Consider the following 22,876-nt stretch of genomic DNA (forward strand, 5'->3'; position numbering starts at 1 on the left):
GTAACCGGCTAAAAGTCACATAAATACAGACTTTAGTTTTTCAAATAAAAGTTAATGCAATCATGTGAGAATAGAGACACGTTGTATAATTTCAAAGGTTCTTCTGCACCACTGAGAAATCAGGTGATATTAAATCCTGAAATTATACTTTTGAGAGCTTTCAATTAAAATGTGTTTATGAATACTTGAGCCAAGTTTTAACAGTGGGACGATACGGTAAACCCACTAACTTAAAGCCTCATTCGCATCCCTAACATCTCCCCACACACAGTCCTGCATCATCCTCTAGCCGTCACAGACGCAATACGAGTGTGTACACTGTGACCTGATTGGAGCCAGTCAATTTGCTAGTTTATTAAATCCCCGCGGTGGCCTGGCATAATGATTATTCAGTGAATTTGTGTCGCACAGCCAGGCATCCTCTGCCACCAGCAGGGTCAGCGAAGGGCGCGCTCATTTGTTATCAGTATGCACATCCAACAGTCTGGTCATCAGCTGACATCAGAGACAAATGAGGAGTTGTGCACAGCCATTCATTTATTGATGACCTATTACTTTTTCAGAGCATGGCAGAAATACATGATGCTCAGTGTTGGATGTGGCTGTTATGAGGATTTTGAGCTGGAACTGTGCACTTGTAAACACCTACCAGGAGCATAGATCATGGTGGGGGTGGGTTTGTTTCTACTATTGTGCTGCTTATTATATTACAAGACAAGACCCAAAACTGTATGATACATTATAGTAATATATCATAGCAGTATGTATGTTATGTTATGTGTTGTAATTAGGGCTGTCAAAGATAACGCAATAACGCATTGATGTAAATTCGTTTTAACGCCACTAATTTCTTCAACGCATTAACGCAACTTGTTAGGTTGTAGCAGGTTCATTTTTAAAGCTAGATAGAAGATACGGGCATCATATGAAACTAGAAAACCTAAGGAATCCATTGGTACTAACAAGGTCATAATAGCTTGTCGGGAAGAAGGCTAAGTAATGCTCCAAATTAACACTAAATCTTAAAATGTCATGGCCATATTCAAAGGGGTCGCTTGACCTCTGACCTCAAGATATGTGTTTGAAAATGGGTTCTATGGGTATCCACGAGTCTCACCTTTACAGACAAGTTGTGCAGAACGTACGTGCTAACTGGCCGTCGGCTGTAGTCTTTGCGGTGTGTTCAAGTACAGCTTTTTGGTAAAAACAAAGGCGGCGTCAGGCGACTCGGACGGCCTTGACAGGTTGGTGTGTATGGCTCATAAAAGAGTTTTCATGCAGACTGCAGCAGATCCAAAAAGCAACACAAGATTAAAAACAAAACAAAAGAGCAATCCTTACTTTATTCATTGGCTTGCTTTTGAATTTATGCAGGACTGTACAGTGCGACATATATGTGCGATGAATGAAATGACAGCAGTAACACTTGTGCGATGCCTGTGTGTGTGAGGCAGAGACGCTTGTTTGTTTGAGGTGTGTGTGCTTGTTTGTGTGTGAGGCGCATCACTATTCTACTTGGTAGCAGAGCGATTAAAATGCATGTCCCCGGCTGCATAGAGCCCATACATCGTTGCCGCCATAGCAAAAAAAAAAAAACATCACAAAAGGAAAATAGTGTCAGTTCAGTTCTATAAGTGTGAGAACTGCAAGCAGAAGAAGAGGGAGTGAGATGGCGCCTGGAAGAAGGCGACATGTGAGATGTGACACGAGAACAGATTATCATTTTATTTTATAAAAATGCAGCAGTGCAGTGACGTTTCAGACATTTAATACACCAGACGTAATACAACGAGGACCTGCTGATGTGTTGGACCCGTTCGTATGAGTGAGACGTCACTGTTTGTCACACTAAAGAATCCAGTCAGCAGTGTACTTCATACACTAATAAACTAGAGAACTCTAGAGTAACATAAGGGTTTATGGTCTCTCTCTCTTTCATCCACATGAGCGCCTATATTTAGGCCTATGTTTAAAGCAATGTCTATATTTTGTTCAGTACTATATTCCTTTAAAAGGTCATGGAAAATGACTTTTCAAACTGTATTTTTGTATGCTCGACGCCCCTCTGACACAGAACTAGAATAGTCTCAAACTTAATTTTGTGGTGTGTGCTACAAGACTTTTAACCTCTGTAGTAGCAGTACTATGTTCAAGAATAGTTAACATACAGCCCTGTTTGGATTGATTTTGAGATTTCAATGATCACAATGTGAATGAAAATGGGTTCTCTGGGTACAAACGAGTCTCCCCTTTACAGACATGCCCACTTTATGATAATCACATGCAGTTTGGGGCAAGTCTTAGTCAAGTCAGCACACTGACACACTGACAGCTGTTGTTGCCTGTTGGGCTTCAGGTTACCATGTTATGATTTGAGCATATTTTTATGCTAAGTGCAGTACCTGGACAATATCTGTCATTGTTTTGTTGTTAATTGATTTCCAATAATAAATATATACATAAAGCAAGCATATTTGCCCACTCCAATGTTGATAAGAGTATTAAATACTTGACAAATCTACCTTTAAGGTACATTTTGAACAGATAAAAAACGTGTGATTAATCGCGATTAATATTCTAATGGATTGACAGCGCTAGTTATTCATTATTTAGAATTAATATAAGATACTACAATAGTGGCATATTTTATATTACTCAATAAAATTTAAATATAATCCAGATAAGTCACATTTGACAATGTTTTGATATGACGGATGACACCTAAATAATTTAAGATAGCATTAATTCAACGCTACTGTTGACAGCTCTACACGGTGGCTGCTTGAGCTTACGTTAGCTTCAAAGACTGAAAGGATGAGCTGTTTCAAACAAGTTTACCTGGGAATTTCCAACAACAACATTACTACAGCAAATCGTTCATTGAACATAAGGAGCTTTGCAAGTCTTAACATTGTTTGGTCTAAAGTTTTTGCCAATTTGTTATACACATTACCAAAGTTTGTATGGAGAACCGCTTTAGACGCACAGAAAATTGGTCTGAATTATCCCATTATAAACAAAGCAGGCAGAAAATGCACCCTTCGCCGGCAAAATGTTAACCTTTATTCGGAGCATGTAGACACCGCCAAGGTCCCGACATATGTGACTCCAGTCCATCATCTGAAGGGCATCAGCCTTTGATGCATGCATAATGAGGGGAACACTGTGTAAAAGGATAACAGAAGTACTTGGGTATAGCCGACATAATCAGATTATCATCGTAGATGGATTAAAGCCTCGCCATCGCAGCAAAAGACTGAGAAAAAACACAAAGCAATATAATGGAAACTGCTCTTTACGAATGTGTAACAACCTGCTCTCTTTGTAAAGCCATTCAAGCCGCCTTCTGACATCTCTGGCGCTCGCGCTGAATCTAAATGCTCAAAAACACTTAAGCAATACGCCCCAATGTTTTGAAGTATTCATTCTTGGACGTGCATTTCTTTTTCAACAAGCTATACTGCATGTCCTATTTCTGGCGTGGCTTTTTCTTCTTCTCTTCCTAAACTCAGAAGGTTCGCCTCGTACCCATCTGATGTTTTCCATTACAGCAGCTCAGTGTCCTGAGGGACAGACCGGAGTGTGGTAAACAACAGTCAGAGGCTCTAAGCTCAGTCGGTGCACCGAGTTAAGCTGCCCCACAAGGCCCATGAACGAGTACAAGGGGATGCAAATCAGAATAAACAACTACTAAAACAATGCTAAAACTTTACGCGGCACATAAACAATGTCACATCTCCCTTGCACCAGCTGACACTTTGCTCGATTAAGTTCTTTGAAAGTCTCAGCAGATGTTGAGGTACATAAGGCTGTGTCTGGAGCTGCAAATACTGGAATACACAAGCATCTACAGTAGCGGCAGCAGCAGTTAAGTGTATTTTTAGCAAACCTGTTGTCATGCAAAGAAAAAAGTTTAATGTATGCATTCAATCTGCCGACACACGGGGTTTTCTCCCACAGTGACTGAAATAAACTGAGACCATTAGCAGTGTCTCAGGAACAGCAAGCTCCTGAATGTCACCAATTTGTTGACAATGAATTATTTGTGACATATTCATGGAGAATGAAATTGAATGGCTTGAAACATGATTCATTTTCAGCCAGCATGAGCTGCAGGTATGCACAACCTTGTAGATTTCATTTTAGACTTGGAATAAGGGACCAAGTAGTGCTTTAATTTTACCGAGAGAGACTTCAACAAAGCTGTAACCATCTGTTTTGAATAACCAGACAAGCCAGCTATTTGTCACATAATGACATAGCAAATTTCCTAATTTGAGGTTATTAGTGCAATGCCCGTTTGGGGCATGGGCTTTCAGGGCGTGGCCGTTCGGAGCGGGTGCCTGTTTGGAACGGGTCGATTGCTTGGCTGTTGGCTCCCGGTATTGTGGTTTGCAGCATTGTTGGGGGCATGCCTGTTTGGAGCACTTGGCCGTTCAGAGCACATGGTCGTTCAGAGCGGCCCCCGGAATTGCTGTTTACAGCGTTCTCGAGGACCGCTCATTGCTCGTTGACTCCAGGGAAGTGAGGTTTGGTTCAGAGGTAGACCGATTACTCCGTTTAGCCGATTGATCTGCGCCGATAGGACGTTTACAAATTATTATTATCGGCGAAACTGGGCTCCCATAGTGGCCGATGGCTGCACAGCCTCCCCCAGTCAGGAGGGTCGTACATCACCGAATATATACATACAAGATACAAGACAGGCAGACAGGGAGGAAAAAAAATCATGACATTTTAACTTGCTTACCAATTTTGCGTTCTCTCTTCCAAATAATAATAATAATAATAATAATAATAATAATAAAGTAACTATCCATTCATGAAATGAAATTGCACTCCTTAGGATCTTCCTTACTCCGGGAATATGCACAAACATTAATGGTTTATAAGAGTGGCATTTTTCCCCAATGTAACGGGACGCGCAACAGAAGTAATGTTGATCAGTCCTAAGCCACAGAACAATGCATGGCCCATTGCAAATAAATAGAAAATATTCCAACGATGTAATCCACCAAATCACACTTCATCATATTATCTTACTAATGATTAAATTCAGAGGGACAGAAACTGAAAAAAGGCGGCTGCAAAAGAAAAGAATATATTGGCTTTTCCTTCTCCCATCTGCCTTTAAAACGTCAACGTCTAGTTTGAAACTATGAACTGCAGTCAAGGAGCCGAGGTCTGTAAAGGCCTGCTGCAGACGTCATGTTCGACTCAGTCCGCACTCCGCAGAGTCCTGAAGCCCTGCTGCTGCACAGAGCGCTGTTCACTTGTTCATTCAAAGTTTATTAAAGTTGAATATGTCTTAAGTCCAACTTGCACCAACTTCGACACAGCACGTCCTTCCACCCACATACCGACAGACACAGATTCCTTGCTTTATAGTTTAGATAACTAAGTGTCTGTACTTCATACTGTTAAGTTGGTGAAAAATGTCCCTCTAATTCATTTGAAAGTGATTCATTTTGTTTTGTTTGGCTCTGTGTAGTTACCCTTGGGCTATCAATTCAAAGTCATGCCCAAAAGCAACTGCACTGCCAAAGGATGCACTTTAAAATTAATCAAAGCTATTTTTCTGACTTCCACATTTTACTTTGAGAGGCTACTAGAGGGTTTACTCAAAATCTGCAGCCACCACCACGTTTAAAACCGTACAGGTCCGTGTCTAATGGAAAGTTTCATGTATGCAAGTTTAAATGTGCATAATTATCACTTTCTCATACTGTCTGTTTTGAAATATGGAGATGTATGCAGCAACCTCACCGGAAGTATTCTTGGCAAAGATCCTTGTGTGGTTAAAAAATTGTTGTCTGGTGGTATTAAGTGTCAGCCAGTTGTAGCTTCGTTATCTTCAACTTCACGCACGTCAAAGTCAAAGACTCATTTCTGCCTGCCCTAAAGAAGTAGACCTACAGAAAGACCTTTATCCACCAGCAACGTTACGGAGGTGTTATCACCTTCTGAAATGCACCACGTCCTCTCCTTCCCCACAACCTATGCTAATTGCAGCACTGTGACAACACTTTTACTCCTGGTGGCATAAACAACTCGTGAAGATTTTATGAGAAGCTATTTGAGGCATAAGAGCTTTTTCAACCCTTTGGAGCCGAGTAACCCACTATGTTTAAAACATTGATGACTTCCCTTCCACCTCAATGAGTCCGCTCCATAGACCTCCCTCTGAAATGCAAAGCACAAGCGTAGTGAAAATGTGTCATGCCATGTCTTATATTTAGTGAATTTCCACATTTTTAGTCAATAATAACAACTAATCATGTAATTGTAGAATATATGAAATAATTTTAGACCTAGTAGCATGATTAGATCGGATAGTGTTTTGCCATTTTTGTTTTATTTAACAAATTAAATGCAGTCTAACTGTACGTGAAGAGAGGGCAAATCATTGGTATCATTAATGAAAGGCCTATTCCTTTTTAATGAAAGCTGAGCTCTGCAACCTGCTGATCTGAAACCTTGCCAGCCTTATTCTGCATCTCAGCTTCCTGACTAAAAATGTAGCGCTCACGTTGAAGAGAAAACCTTCACATTGTCGATTTAGACGTTTATTTTCTTATACAAGACGATTGAACAGTGAAATGCAATTTCCTCCTTAACAGTAAAAGCTGCCACAGTTAAAAAGTGCAAGGGTCAAAGCCACAACGTGCTGACAGGAGCAGCAGCAGAAAAACACTCCTGTGTGCCTTGAATTATCACGTTCGATGGCAAGTTGTTAGATAAAGAAATACAGCGAGCGGGAAACGTATTACATTTTTAAACAAGACAGGAACATTTCCAGTGCACGTATAGGAGGCAGATATGGGATGGGGGGGGGGGGGGGGGGGGGGGTTTACCAGTGAACATCCATCTTGCAGCTCTCCACAAACGCAACTGACAGCACATGAATAGACTGTGCTGGGTGTTCGAGGAATCTAACACAAGTCACGTCCAATTTATTCATAAAATGCTGTCTGACACATTCATCACAAACCACTTTGCAGGGTACAAAGGACGCACTGTAAATACAAATTAAAACTATATAAATATACTGCATGTGGCTGTCCTATACAGTGCCCATTAAAAGCTCCTTTAGAATGACAAATCTGAATTTATGCATGTTATATCGTTGTAAACACTTTGTTCTAGGACATAAGACAATTTAGGATGAGGACTTTTAGTCATCAAGTTACTTGAGTTTCTCGAGGAATCATTTCAGCCATGGTATATATCGTAATACCGTAATACCTCCCAAGCCTGTTGGTTGTGCGGTTTACCTATCTGAGGCTCATGCTAACGCTAAACTAGCATCATGAACAGAAGCAGCTGCTCAGTTAACGCAGGCTGGTAGCTGAGTGTCAGACAGCAGGACTCTAATTATACATGCTTCCAACAAAATCAACACACACAAGTGATGAACTGTATGAGCAACACTCCCCTCCTCTGAGGATAAATGCATTTTAGCGGTGGCAGTAAATGGACTGATAAAATCGGAGCGACAGTATTGTTCGTCCCCGGGACATCGGTCCAGCTGAACAGCTGTTTCCAGCAGCTGGGCTAGCGTTAGCTACAGTCAACAACACATCACTGCATCATGTCTGCAGATTATTTTATGTAAAAACCAGTCAGACTGAAGTCCATTGTGGGGAGATTGGTGTAACCTCTTTTACATTTATTCGATAACGTTACGGGTTATTTACTGTTTACTAGTTGTTAAATATGTCCAACACATCTAGCCTGATTTTATTAATGTCCACTAATGAAGCAGGACGTTGTGCAGCTGTTTGCTGTGTGTAATATTTTGGATTTTGTTGGGCCAGTTGTTGAATAGCGGCAGACTGACGGTAAGAAACCTTTCACTTTCACTTTGGGTCTGATGGTCAGTTCCAGATTTATATATTTATTTATGTAGATATTTATTACTTTAAGTTTGATGTTCAGTTCCAAATGTATTTATTTATTTATTACTTTGACTTAGATGTCAGTTAGTTGTATAGTTTAAAGTCAAAGATTGTTAATTTCCGACAGTGTTGATTTTTTTTCACGGGGGGGGGGGATTAATCATCTATCAGCTTTTTCCTGCTCCAAGCAATCGTTATTATATCGATGTTTAAAACTCCATCATCGGTCGACCTCCAATTTCATTTATCATTCAAGTAACTTGGTATTTACTTGATTTGTTCTTTTAACTCCTAATGTAGCCTACTCTGATCTCGTGTCGGACATAGAATACATATTTCAGAAATTATTAATTATTAACTGATTATCAACTGTTAAGGTAGCCGACTGTTGGTTAAAGAAATTGCTTAAAACTTGCATTACTAGTGCACAGTAAATAGATGATACCTGTTATTTTAAAGCATCAGATATATTTAATAAACATTTCTCATCTTATACGTTTTTTTCAGAATGTATTTAAGAGTTGTAAATATTATTAGGCTGCCTCTCAACACTGTAGTGTTTCTGCCTTCTCAGCCAACAAAATATGATTACAGATGCTAATTGAATATTTGAGTGTTATTTAACTTGCTTAAATGAAAAAGAAAACACTAAACCTGATTAAATTCAACTGGTGCAGTGCCCGTTCAAAATGCTCTGGAGTTCTGTAGATCTCCGGTCGCTCTTTCTTCATCTGTTTTTGAATGTACTTAAAACTTGACTTTATTAGATTTGTCATATATATACAGGTATATGCATGAAATTTGAACTTAGTGGGCTGCATCCGGGGAATGTCTCACTCAAGGACACTTTGAAATGCAGACAGTAGGAACCGGGGATTGAACCACCAACCTTGAGGTTAAAGGACGACCCTCCTCTCAATACACTACACAGCGTGTACATAACCCGCTACTAATAAATGCGTTTCGTAGATCTCAAGAGCTCGTACTCATCTCTGCACTTCCTTGGGTCCTCAGCAATACACTCGCCAAGTGTGAAGTCGACCAGATGAACGGTTGTGGAGAAAATCAAAGGACAGACAGACAGAGACTCCTTAGATTTTAGTTAGATTAGATAAAAAGGAAAGAAAGATTCAACTGTTGATAGAATAGAAAGCTTTACTGTCATTGTACATGGTACAACGATATTTGGACGGCTTCTCCAGCTCAGTGTAGTGAAAAATAGATAAATAAAAACAAACAGACAGCTACAATACACATTCATTCCTCCATTTTACACATAACATTCACAGTACCCATTCGTTCCCCACATGATACACATATATTTGGAGTGCTTCTCCAGATTAGTGCAATTAAAACTGTGTATAAATAGTGTAGAAAAAAATTATAAAAAATAATTATTGCACAAGTATGAGGTATTAACTGTTTGACAGAGTTTACAGTTATTATGGCCCAGGGAAAGAAACTGTTTGTGAGTCTGAGAAACTGTTTGTGAGTCTGATAATGTACTGATTCGATACTGGATTTGGATTCAATGATATCCTACCAATCCCCAACGATGGCACTGGTCCTGTACCCGTTTTTTCGTTTTAAATGAGGATAAACTCTAATCTCTCCACCCTATTCCTCTATAAGCAGGTAAAATACAATTCACATTTTTCATTAAATAATCCTGAACATCCAGTTGCTCGGCTAGACGGTATTTTTTATTACTTTTAAGCACTGGAGGACACAATGTGGCCGACGCATCAGCTAATGGAAAAAAATCTACACTGCATATCAATCACTCTAATGCGCACTTGCTTTTCATTGAGTTACTTTGCTGGTTACTTTCTCCTTTCATGTTTTACAATACACTGTTATAAAGATAGTGATTTCAACACTAACCTCAGCAGATACTACAATATTTAGATTTATTACATATTTTGCAATGCCTACGTACGAAAAAAATACAAAAAAAATGATTCAATTGCAGCAACAAGAGTAATATAAATGTGTAACTTCCACCCTCTTCCAGTATGTGTGTGTGTGCTGGTCCCTGGCTGAGTGCATGTACTAGAGAGTGGATATGAGAGCACCTGGCAGCCACTTGGCAACTTTCCGTCCCATTTCATTCCGTCGCCTAATGACTGAACGTGGGCCCGGCTCCTCTCTCATTCTGTCCACATCGGGATGCAGCACTGAGAGCGTTTCCACCAACAAGCCCATTTATCAGAGATTGCCGACTAATTGTAAGCACCCCACGCTACTCCCATTACTACTTCACATTACAGCGAGCTGTCTGGTTGGTAGGATATTACATTGGGTTTGCTACCTCTTTTGTGGTAGTGGCTTTAAGATGATTGTGTGAATGTATGTTTCTGTATCTCTATTTTTAAGGATCAAATATTAGGTTACAAAGATGAGTAATGTCTCACAAAAGTAAGGAGACTCTAATCCCCTGAGATCCACGGGACCGCGGGCAATCCCAACAGACTTTACAGTCTTTCAGAGGCTGTAGCAGGTTCAGTTTTAGAGCTATAGTAGAAAATACTGATATCATATGAAACAAAAAAAAATTAAAGGGACTGTTTGTAAGAATCAGAAATGCTTGTTAACAGCTACACCTGTGGCCGTTAAGTCAACGAAAGTCAGCATTGGGCTTGCAATTGTGGCCTGTTGGCTTTTCCTGCTTCAGCCTCCCGACCGCGGTCGGAGGAGACACCGGCACCCAGTCGGAGACGATAATGTTTCTCGCTGCGGAGCCCCTTCACTTCACAAGACACGGAAAACCTCTGTTGGTCCTGAGGAGCTGCAGCAGTTATTTCTGCACAAACGTCCACTTACAAACATACCATTTACTTAATATACTTAATATTCTCAGAGCTACGAAGTCTTCTGCAGTGGGTAGTGTGCGCGCATGCACGTGAGTTGGAGCGAGCTGAGTGAAGGCAAGCAGGCAGAGGAGCAGAAGAGCAGAGACTCCGGCCCTGGAGACCAAAGCTACAGTCTCCCCCGCGTCCTCCAACCGCGGCCAACACTGTTTTGCAAGACGGGCTTCACTAGATATAACTTTGCGGTTTTGGTGCTTCTGTGTAGTTTGTGTTTGAGTCTTGTCTGAACAGTGTAGCCACACGTGAGCGCGCATGGGACACCGACCCGGGTTATTTATACGTGTAAGAAGTTACAAACAGTCCCTTTAAGGAATCCATTGGTACCATAACAATGTCATGTTAGCGTGTCGGGAAGGAGGCTAAATACTGTCCAAAATTAGGCTAAACTTTCGCAAGGAAAAGTAGCTCAAATTTGGAGCGTTATTTAACCTCCTTCTCGAAAAGCTAGCTGACATGAATACCAATGGATTCCTTAGGTCTTTTCTAGTTTCATTCAATGCTACTGTCATCCTAAATGAAACTCTTATGGTTCTTTGTCTCTGCCCCCAGGTTGAAAAGCTAAAGAGCTAAAGAGAGGGATCAAGGCTTTTGTCATACAGCCTTCAGAGGGTTAAACCGTTTAAACTCAATAGGGGACAATGGAAAAAAAAAAAATCCAGAGTCACCAAAAAAATAGGACATGAACTGAATAGTGAAGAGATTAAAGCACACATTGCTCCTGTCTGATAAAAAAAACAACAGCAAGAGAGAATTTTTTTCTGTGCCATGATGAAACACATGAAAGAACATCTATGATTTCAGCACATGAAAGAACAGAAGAAAACAAAAATTGCTATAGTGTTTTTTTTCCCCACAAACTGCAGCGTTAAGCTAAACCCCTGCTGAGAACAAGACCATACAACAAGACAAGAGTCTTCTGTCAGTCAAATTGACTTTTCATATCTTTCTACATGCAAACAGTGCAACAAGAAAGGGAGCATTGAAAGATAATCTGGAATCTGAGCGTGTGAGAGACACTAAGGCCTTAGCTGTTTTCACTCATATGGCGGATTCACGCTTCCTAAATTTACCCCAAATGTCGTCTTAGATATTAAGGCTGTTGTCACTGCTGTGAGGCAATTTATGTGAAGCTCCTGGGAAAAGTCGGATAAAGACTTCTGAGAATCCTTTAAGATGTTCTTGTAGCTGCGAGACTTAGAAGTCACTTTTGGACGTAATGTACAATAGAATAAAATAAAATAGCTCGATGTGAATGGAGTGTATCTCTTATTGAGTTATTTCATGTTTGGACACTGACGAGGTCCTGCCATTCAGATAAAAAAAAGGTAAGTTAATCTTGGCTGAGAGCAGGAACCGTCCTTCAAGATAATGTTCCTTCCTATGATTACTGTGTTGACCTTCAGATGGAAAAAGAAGCACTGCTATTGCCAAGCCTTCATCATTATCCACTGTAAGTACCACGGGTTCATGCAGATCACTAAGAATTATTGATGAATCTCAATTAGATTCGTCTCACTCCGTTTAATTCTACATATTCAGGATATGGTTTGCCAAAAATTATAGGTATCAACATCCTGGGAGTCATTTATACGCTGGAGATGAGTGTTGATGGTAATATTGTTGATCTTGCTAAGTGTGCAGCACGTTATGCTTCCTTTGGCAGTACTGATGATCACCATGACACCTATCACTTTCTTTTTTTATCCTGGTGCGTGTTATTATTTTCAAATAAGCAGTTTAACGTTCTTTGCAAGTTCATTAAGCAAGTCAAAGAGCTGAAAATAAATGGCATGCCATCAACAGTATACTACGGTATGGCTCATAAATGTTATTATTATGGCCCACGACAGTCAATCAGTCAATGTTTACTTGCAGTAATAACTCAGATATCTCAAAAGCCAGGAGGCAGACAACTGTGATTTGAACCTTTTTGTGTAATCAGGATTCGAAATCTGAAGAATAACAATCCGTTGAATAAAAAGAAATTATGGTAACTCATAAAGCGCCTGGAGGATTTTTGGTTTCTGGAGATAACAGTGAAATTCCTCCATCAGAACTGATAACAAAGACTGGAGTCTGAAGCTAATTTGGTTTTCAAATAAATCAAATGTCACACAAGTCCACAGAATCAGTATTCCATTAATTTTCAGTAGAACAGTTTAAAACCAGAGCGCATAGGCAGTCAAACAGCTAACTTACTGTTAAAGATGTGTATCCTGGGATGAGAACAGCAGAGATATCCAATTTAGTTGTCACTATTTGAACAATAAGTTCATTAGAAGTCCGTGCCCAGGCAGGAAACATTTGAGTGAGTACTAAATTATGGTTCCTGCTGGTTTACATCTTATTAGGAACAGACTTACACCTTGGACAGCAGGTGACTGCAGTTAACAAGCAGGTACAATGGAAAACCAAAGAACGTATATTGATAAGAAGTGAAAGTCATTTTGGACTGAAGGCGACTACCGAACGCCAGTTAAACGTCCGCCTACAAAGTGCCGTACTAAAGCAAAACAAAATAATTTCTATTCTATTGCCATAATCTTAATGTCTCTACCAAAATGGCCTGTGTTGAACAATAATATATTATAAATATGCATATTATTATAACTATTTACTTAACCTACTTTGCCCGGCTGCTTTCCGGTGGAGCATAAAGTGAGTGATGAACATAAAAGGAAGTTAGAAAAATGCAGCACACAGATTTTGAGATCAATACCAAACTTTTTCATGTCAAGAACCTCCAAACTCGATGTCCAATACACCACAGACCATGGATGTATAGGAGGTTGTGTCCGGTGCTTTTGCCCTGTGTGTTAGTAAATGGCCTAACATTACAACTACGTTAAATTCTGTTCATTTTGTACGTGCTACTGCCAATTTCTCAAAATGGTTGCCAACGGCAACCTGGCGACCCTTACTCTCGAGCTAGATTTAGTTATTCTATTGCATATTTTCTCCTAAACTCTGTGTTAGAACACCTCAATTTGTTAGTGTCATAAACACACAGATTAATCAACTTTATCACAGGATACATAATAAATTCATGCTCTGTATAAATTACGGTTTTATGGTATGCCATTTGAATGAGAAAGTGAATGATTAGCTTAAGAAGAGAATTGGAAAGATCTTGCCCGCTTATAGCTGTATTCAGTATTGCGGATGAAACTTTGGGTTTAAATGCAAACCATCATTGCATTCACATCGGTTTTGGCCCGTAGGAGAATTTTGCTGGTCTGGAAATCTACCGCTCCTCCATCTGCTGCTGCTTGGCTGGAGGACGTAATGTTTTTTTCTAAATAGAAAACACTAAATTATCACTTATGGGTTCTGTTCTACTTGAGACGTGAACCTTTCTTGTCATACTTCGAGAGGAGAGAGAGAGAGAGAGAGAGAGAGAGAGAGAAAGGGAACTACGCACTGGATGAAGGCATTTGATTGCAGTTGGGGATTTGCTGTATTGATTATCTCACAGGATGGCTGATGCATTGTAACGGAGTGTATTTTGAACCATTTAACATGTTATAGATATGTGTGGGCTTGTGCCTCGGAGGAGTGTAGAAGTATGGCTGCAGAAATGCGCAGTTATACTTGTGAAATGCTGTATTGTGAGCACATCAGCTGCCAACTGGTGTGTTCAGGAAGGATGGGTGAGGGGAATCTTATAAAAAAATAAAAGGAAATGGAGGGTAATGTAATGCATTATGTAACCTGTACAGTACCATTCCTTCAATGAAAATTAGGGCTGTCAAAGTTTACGCAATAATAACACGTTAACGCAAATTTGTTTTAACGCCACTAATTTCTTTTAACGCATGAACGCAACTTGCAATTTATAGGTTGTAACGGGCTCAGTTTTAAAGCTAGAGTGAAGATACTGGTATCATATGAAAATAAAAAACCTAAGGAATCCACTGGTACCAACCATGTCATGTGAAGGAGGCTAAATAATGCTACAAATTTACACTAAATTTTGGCGGGGAAAAACAGTTTGGGGCAAGTCACAGTCAAGTCTGACACACTGACAGCTGTTGTTGCCTGTTGGGCTTGAGTTGTTATGATTTGAGCATTTTTTTCATGCTAAATGCAGTACCTGTGAGGGTTTCTGGACAATATTTGTCATTGTTTTGTTTTTTTAATTGATTTATCATAATAAATATATACATACATTTGCATAAAACAAGCATATTTGCCCACTCCCATGTTGATAAGATTATTAAATACTTGACAAATCTCCCTTTAAGGTACATTTTGAACAAAAATGTGTGATTAATTTGTGATTAATCGTAATTAACGATGGACAATCATGCGATTAATCCCATTTAAATGTTTGAATCGATTCTCAGCCCCAATAAAAATATTTATCCCAAAAATAAGAAAGAAGAAAAGTGGTTCGCTGTCAGGTCATATTGCTATCAGATAACTTAAGAGCTATATCTGAGGATTTGAATACTCATCTACAAAAAATATGAGCAGCAATTCAAAACTGAGCATGAAGACTTGCAGTGCAAACAGAGCCTATAATGCTCTTTGAAGTGCAGTATGACCATGAAAGGTATAGTCGGCTTTCTCCTCGGTGGAGGTCACTGTGTAGTACTGTACAGTATTAAGGCCAGACATAACTGTCCTCTTATGGCTTAGTGGGTCAAGGAGCATACGTGGTAAAAGGAAATCCTATAGGCCTTCTTTCTTTTCTTTTTTTTAACTCAGCAACTCATCTAAGCCTGTCAGTGGAGCTCATAAGCAGATGGTGCAGTGCAGTCCCACAGCCTCTCTTTAAAAGACTTCTCTGCCGCCCAGAAAAAAGACTGTGCACTCTGTGAAACTACAGTTACTTGATTAAGAGTTACTGTATGAAAGCTATTGCAAATTAAATTGTAGCATGACAGTGAAAGGCTAGATGGAACAACAGGGAGTCTTCCAATAATTGTCTGTGAGAAAAGTGCAGTGCAACGCAGCATTCACCGCTCCTCTGTACGTCTGTGACGAGTTATTAAAAGTGTAACCCGGGCCCAGGGGGTGGTGTGTAATTTTAGAATTAATATACAATTTAGAGCTTGGTGTTTGCATCCGCTGAATTATTCAAACGTGGTTCTGCTATGGGTTCAGGTCTGGTGGGGGTGAGGCAGCTGCTATGCATACAAATTAATATATTATGTCAGTAAATGAAAGAATGGTAGACGACATAGATTAGGGAAACATAAACACTGGTGCCAGGCAACAAAACAAGATGTTTGTTCTTGTGCAGAGTTCAACCCTGAAAGGCTGTACCATACTAATGGGGATCGTCTGGGGTGTTCGATTGTTATTTAAGACTGATATTGCGGTCTGTCTGTGGGGAAATCTTTCTTCAGTGGCCACACTTACATGCATGAAGAAGTCTGCCCTGGTTACTCAATGAACCTTTGCATGTCAACATGTGTCGCCAAGTCATGAGCAATTTGATTAAAATGCTTGATGTCCCCAATATTAAATAAAAACTGGCTCATTAATAAATATATTTAAAATATCAACAAAAGCATAATAACATTAAACAAAAAAAAACACTGATACAAGCAGTAAGTACTTTTACATTTATATATCACGCTTTAAATGTAACTTCTTACTTGCTGGCCATCTTGACCAGGACTTCCTGGCAGAGGCGATATCTTATCTCAATTGGGACCTTTCCGGTTAAATAAATAAAATAAATTTGGAGCGGACAAATAGTAAACAGTTGGTGCTTTCTTGCTGTCTTGCTGCCGCTGCCGTCTTGACAAAGCGCTCCGGGATGCTTTCGCTTTAAGTGTTTGTGCATAGCAGTTGTACTGCTGTGATAAGGCATTTCCAATTTGCAGAGCTTACAGAGCACCACATTGTTGGCTCTCTGTCTAAAATACTTCCACACTTTGGAGGATTGTGGATTTTTTAGCTGCAGCTTGTTCTCCAGTGGAATGCATGCTTTGACCAGGCGCAGCCATTCTTGCTGGGCATGCCAGCGCAACGTATTTTTGTAATCGATGACGTCGATGAATCGCCCCAGCCCTATTATACAGAGAAAATTCAGGAAGTGTAACAACCCTAATTCCGAGGAACTTAGTGTAAACAATGTTTTTTCTCGATTTCAGAACAAGCTTCTTTAACCTGATACAAGCAGAACATACACAAATGTGCCATTTGTTTAAATAACAGGGGTTTGCTACTCTGCACATAGGCTGTAAACACCAGCAATAACAGCAGAGTCTCTTGTTTGCACACCATACCAACACAAGTCATCATTCATAACAGTGTTGCCACCGCTGACACTTTTTACATGTAATGAGGAAGGCAAGATTATCTCAAAAAGTTCCATCAGGTATTTATGGCTCAATCAGTCTATTTATTCCGTAAAATTGCATTTCACCGGCAGCCCAAGGTCTTGCTGCAGCCTGCATAACAAGCTCGGTTAGTGTGGCACACCGCTCGTTCGGGGACTCCAATTACAGAGCATCCTGGAAAACGGCTGGCATTTGTCTGTCTTTGTCTCTTCCGTGCTGACATTCAGTTAGAGTTTATAGGGCGCTGCATTCTACCGATCGGTAATTATTTTTTTTGTTTTCTCATTCTCACTAAATTTAGAAATATAATATCCATCCATCTATTTTCTTAACTGCTCATCCTGTTCAGGGTTGCAGCACACAGTAGGTGAAATATCAGGAGCGGGGTACTCCCTGGACAGGTCGTCGGTCTATCACAGGGCAAGGGTTATTACAGTCTCAGACAATTGAACACATTCAAGTACTGTATATGAGTTTGAGTACAGAAGACCAAGAGGAAATTCACCAGCATAATAAAACACTATCTGGTCTAACTGGTTTTGATTTTAAGAGAGCAAAGAACAGATGCATCCACCTAGAATGTCCCCCAGCAGGGTCATTAACAGTCGGAGCAAAAGCTCCATTGACATATTGTTAAATTTAACGGAGCCGAGCTCACCGGTAAACATCTACTCCTTCTAAAAGATCATTTAGGATTTCTTACAACTCATAAATAGACACTAACTCATTCGGGGAACAATATTTAACATAATTCTGTATTAATTTGATCCCCATGTAAAGTGAATCAACGTTTCCCAGATAAAGCTAGTCCGCCTTAACGACGTAGTTTAGGCTACGCATTTTTATAACTGCTGATTTAATGATAAATCTGAGTTCTACTGTGTGAAACATGATGCCGAATTTAGCAAAAGAACTCGGTAATAGTTTGTAGAAGAAGTCTTTTTTGTCAGGTAACAAACATTATCAGTGTCGGTTTCAACGGACCGCTCACAACACTGTATGGCGAGTGATCTGCACCTGCCGTTTTGTGAGTTAGTTCCTACTGTAGCCTATATCATTCATTTCCCTACCGTAGGCTATTGCTTTCATTTTTAGGTAGGTTAATTCTGTTGAATAACGTATTAGAGCTTTCATGGACAGAATAGATGGTGGGCTATAAACAGTAACTAGATATGTGTCTCCTTCAGCCTTCTCACTATTGTATGCATAAAAACAACTATCTGTATTTTAGTGTTGCACAGTATACGTATATAGTATATGCACAGGTGGTCGTGGGTCGTCGTCTTCCGTGCTGCAGTACCACTCTCCGCCTTAACAGTTACTAATGTGCCAGTGGGGGCGCTGTTTTACAAACAAAACAATTCCTTATTAAACGCTGTTTAATAAGTGAAATCAGAATCAGAAATACTTTATTGATCCTCAGGGGAAATTAAAGTTGTTCCATTTTAGAATGAAAATATATATATAAACATAGATAAGTTATAAGAAAAATAGAAATAAGAATACAGATGAAATGTAAATATGTGTGCATTATAAAAAATAAATGCAAATATAAAATAAACCATCAAAGAAATCACATAAACTAAGCATGGAGAGAGGAAAAATTCAAAGTGACTGCATCTATATGTTAAAAATCTTAAGACGGGCAAATGTTTAAAAAGATATGTGACTTGTGGTGTTGCTTTAGGTTATGGACAGGACTAGAATTAATGTGTGCTGCAGGAGTTTTAATACATAAATTGCATCTCCACCTTTTCTCCACCAGGAATTCTTTGGCACATTTTTGTAAATATTAACAGGATTACTGTACTCTGCTCAGCTGCTCGTGTGTCTCCTCTCATTTTGGCTTGCTAGATGTCCAATCGAAGCGTAGATGGTGACGTAGCTTGTAAAATTGAAGTTTTAACGCTAAATTGACCTCAGTTGCGTAATAATGAGAAGCCTCCGATGTAATATGCTTGAATTATTTATGATTTTCTCTCTACAGTTTGCGCGCCTTCTCGTTATCGGGGCTGGAAATGAGTTTGCTGAAAACTGGCCAAAGTGAGATCTCCCCTCTCGGCTTACAGAACGTGGCGCATTAAAGTGAATCACAGCAGACAGCTGGGGCCGCCCTTTATGGTAATGCACCCTCTACAATTACTGCTTCGACCTTCCCTGGTGAAGAAAAATGGGGAGACGTCCATTTAGCGGCCCTTTCAAACACTTAGTGGCAGACATGTTGAGCAGCAGGATCACCTTTTGCCTGACATTGACTCTTGTTTAGAGGAGACAGAGAAGACATTAGAAAGGTGACAGGTTGACAGATGAGATGCATCTGTCAAACAGCAAGAGGACCACGGCGCATTAATGCATCCACACCTTCCCTGTGCCACACTGGTAGATGAAGCTGGTCGGGGATAATGGTGCCAACTACAGCCGCAACTAATGGTTGTCTCCATTATAGATTAATCTAAGTAATTATGGGTTTTTAAAATGACAACAAATAGAAAAAATGCTCATCACAATTTTCCAGTGTCCAATGTGACATTTTGAAATTGTTTGATTTGTCAAACCAACAGCCCAAAACTCAAAGATATTCAACTTTACAGTTATATAAAATTAAGAAAAGCCACAACTCCTCATATTTTGGAACTTGTAAGGAGTGGCTATTTGGAATTTTTGCTTGAGAACAAGTGTGAAGGGAGACATTTACCATCAAATTAGACCTAAAACAATAATAAATTCAGGGTTTCCGCCAATGTATTGTAAGCCCGGTGGCCAGTCGGCCCTAAATTGACTCACCGCCTGGCCTTGCATCAGGAAATTATGTATTTTTAAGATGTATTTTTCAACTAAAATGTGTTAAACAAATTAAGAAATTCTTTAAGGAATAACTCGAAATGCTTATGGTTGTGTGCTTAACGTTAGCGAGTGTCAGTGTCCAATCGAGGTAGAGAGGCACCGATCGCAGTCTTTTAAAAGTCTGACCTGCCAAAACTCTTAACTCTACCTTCAACTTCACATAGCTTGTACTACGTATTATGTAATATTAAACCGAGAGGAACAAACAGTTTTAACAGGCACTAAGAGACCCATTACTCCCATATTAGCCAACTTACATTGGCTGCCCGTTCTTTACCGCATTGATTTTAAAAGTTTTACTGATCACTTTTATAGCATTAAATGGCCTCGCTCCAAACTATATCAATGATTTATTGACTCCCTTATGTGCTTGGGCGTTCCTTTAGATTGGTGGATGCAGCTCTGCTGGTTGTTCCTGTGACCAAAGGCGACCGGGTCTTTGCTGTTAGACTGTAGAACGCAATTGAAATCAGAAATCATTAGCATCTTTTAAATCCCTTCTTAAAACTTTCTTTCATAGGAAAGCGTTTATGAATATTTAATATGTTGCTGGGTTTTATCACCCCTCCCTGGCCATTTTAGATAATTCTTTTACTATATTTCATCCTCTGTTTTTTTTTTGTTTTTATGATCCCTCTGTTGTTTGTATTTATTATATTGTTGTTGTTTGTATTTATTCTATTGTTGTTGTTTGTGTTTATTTTTTAAGTGCTATATAAATAAAGTTCATCATTATTATTTTTAAAAATTAACTACTACTACTGATGATGAGTTACTGGTATACATTTACAAAGATGATCCAAAGCGCGAAACCTTCATTCAAATCTATATTTCACACATTACAAAATTTCTTGCACAAGACCTCTATCACCATCAACTGAAGCATATTCTTGCAACTACACTGTTGCTAAGCTGATACAAAAATGCTGTAGAGAGAGAAAGTGGACATACAGTATATCCCTGCAGCTTGATTTAAGAACCATTGTTCTCCCCAACTCCCTCTCTGACTTGTTTCACGCCTCCGTGGACAACTACCCCTACTGTAGTTGAAGAGATGATATGATATTGATGTTGAGGTGCTGGGAGGCTTGAACCACAACAATGTTTCTGTTGAAGCTTTGTCATTTCTCATACATGTTACAATGCAACACAATACTCTGGTATTAAACAACGTGTATCTCTACAAACTATCATTTGTCCACATGCGTCAGTCGCTGGTGAATTCCACTGTGAGAAATTTGCTTCATGCTTCTTCCATCCAGTGTTTAAAAAGTAGCGGGTTAAAGCCCGCCTCCAGACAGTTTTACTTCCTGTTTTTTGGTTAATGCTTTTTCTCAAACGGAGAATGGGGGTGTGGTTTATAGACAGATATAATTCATTACCATGGCAACCAGATTGCTTCGTTTTTCAACCCAGCTTTGATGAATTTACTGTTTATCAGACCACAAATGAGACAAGAATTAGCAACAACACACCGACTCTCTCTGACTCGCTCTCTTCTTTACTTGTCCGTCTGGCTAATGTCATACTGAGGAGCTGCACGCCGGCCACAGCACACCCAAGGCCGGATAGACATGTCAGCGAATTCTGCAGTTTCAGGACGTTTTGGAGATGCATCGTCCACCAGCACTGGCCGCTCTCACCTCAGCCCCAGCACCGACACCGCACCGGGCTGTACTGAGATTCGTTTGTTTCTCTAACGGGATTTTTCTCTTGTTTTCTTTTAAGCTGAAAGTTGTGCGCTCCCCGTTGTCCGGACCTGTTAGACGCCGGCAAACCTCTAAAACGACATTGGCTGCTTTTTGTTAATTTATCTCCAGCAGGAGGAGACGGTAAAGAAGAGAGCGAGTGAGAGAGACAGTCAGTGTGTTGAATACACCAGTTCTTGGCACACACAAATGCCATTGTGAAAATAAACACACTAAACTAAGGTGGAGGAAACTAAAAAATTAGATGAAAACCCTCAGTTAGCTTATGCAACAAGTTAGAAAGACAAGGCACAGACAGATGTAAAGATTTATCGGTTTGCCACTGCTCAGAAGCAAACAAGCATGAGTGCACTTGCGCAAGCTTGGAGTATGACGTACGACTTGTAGCTTCTACTGATATCTTATTCTCATATTCCCATTTTAGCAACAACTTTCTTTTTTGACTTTGAGCACAAAATTAAGTGTGACTAATCATCATTGTCAGGAAATGACTTTCAAATAAATATGAAATATCACAGAAATGCCAAAATACACTGTAGGGGGGCTTTAAAGGAACACCAGGTGAGAGTAAATGTTTGCACCAGAGGGTGGTTGGTTGACTGTGTTTAAAAAAGTGATTATCTGATGAGATCTTCACATTGAGCCAGAAAGAGGAGGCGATAGAGTGCTGTGCTCCTAATGGGTTTCCTAGAGTGGAGCTTTTTGTTACAGGTGCTCTCTGTATCTGGTGTTTTCTGTTGCTTTCTATGAAAAAAATTAAATTCATAAATCCTTTACACCGTGTGTAGTCCAAAAGATCCTACAGCAGATGTGCTTAAGCCATGCTGTGGCCTCCATCAGACAGCAACCCTACACCTAACCTGCATGATGTACAACGCTGGTTGTGTGCAAATTGCATGTCATAGGAGAGGAAGGAATGATAAATGGAAAACTCACCCTTTATCCTCAAGCTCTCAGGGATCCCATCCTGCAAGAACAAGAACAAAAAGAAAAAGGAGAAGAGGTCACAGTTATGATAAACCACAAGATCACTGCATCAACAACATGTTTCTATTTAGCTGAGGAGGTGAAGTCCTTGGTGCTTGTACCATAGAAACTGTATTCTATAGAGTACTTAATAGTGTGTAGAGTACTTAATAGTGCTCAGTGTTGAACTGAGACCTATGATATGTCAGTGCAGGTATGACGTTAAGGTCCAAGGACTTCAGTCTGAGTGCAGGAACTTCTGACACAACGTAGTGTCGTCCCTTTGAATGGTA

General features: G+C 39.8%; 1 protein-coding gene across 3 annotated transcripts in view; it reads right to left on the reverse strand.

Annotated features, from left to right (window-relative positions):
• The window catches only part of fstl5 (follistatin-like 5), a 210,477-nt gene that overhangs the window by 144,789 nt on the left and 42,812 nt on the right, over positions 1-22,876 (reverse strand). For all 3 annotated transcript variants that reach the window (XM_037780279.1, XM_037780278.1, XM_037780277.1), the window contains exon 3: positions 22,554-22,584. In XM_037780279.1, coding sequence (XP_037636207.1) covers positions 22,554-22,584 — 31 coding nt within the window. The remainder of the gene's footprint in view (positions 1-22,553; positions 22,585-22,876) is intronic.

This window comes from Sebastes umbrosus, chromosome 9, assembly GCF_015220745.1.
Source record: "Sebastes umbrosus isolate fSebUmb1 chromosome 9, fSebUmb1.pri, whole genome shotgun sequence".
NCBI classification, from domain to species: Eukaryota; Metazoa; Chordata; class Actinopteri; order Perciformes; family Sebastidae; genus Sebastes; species Sebastes umbrosus.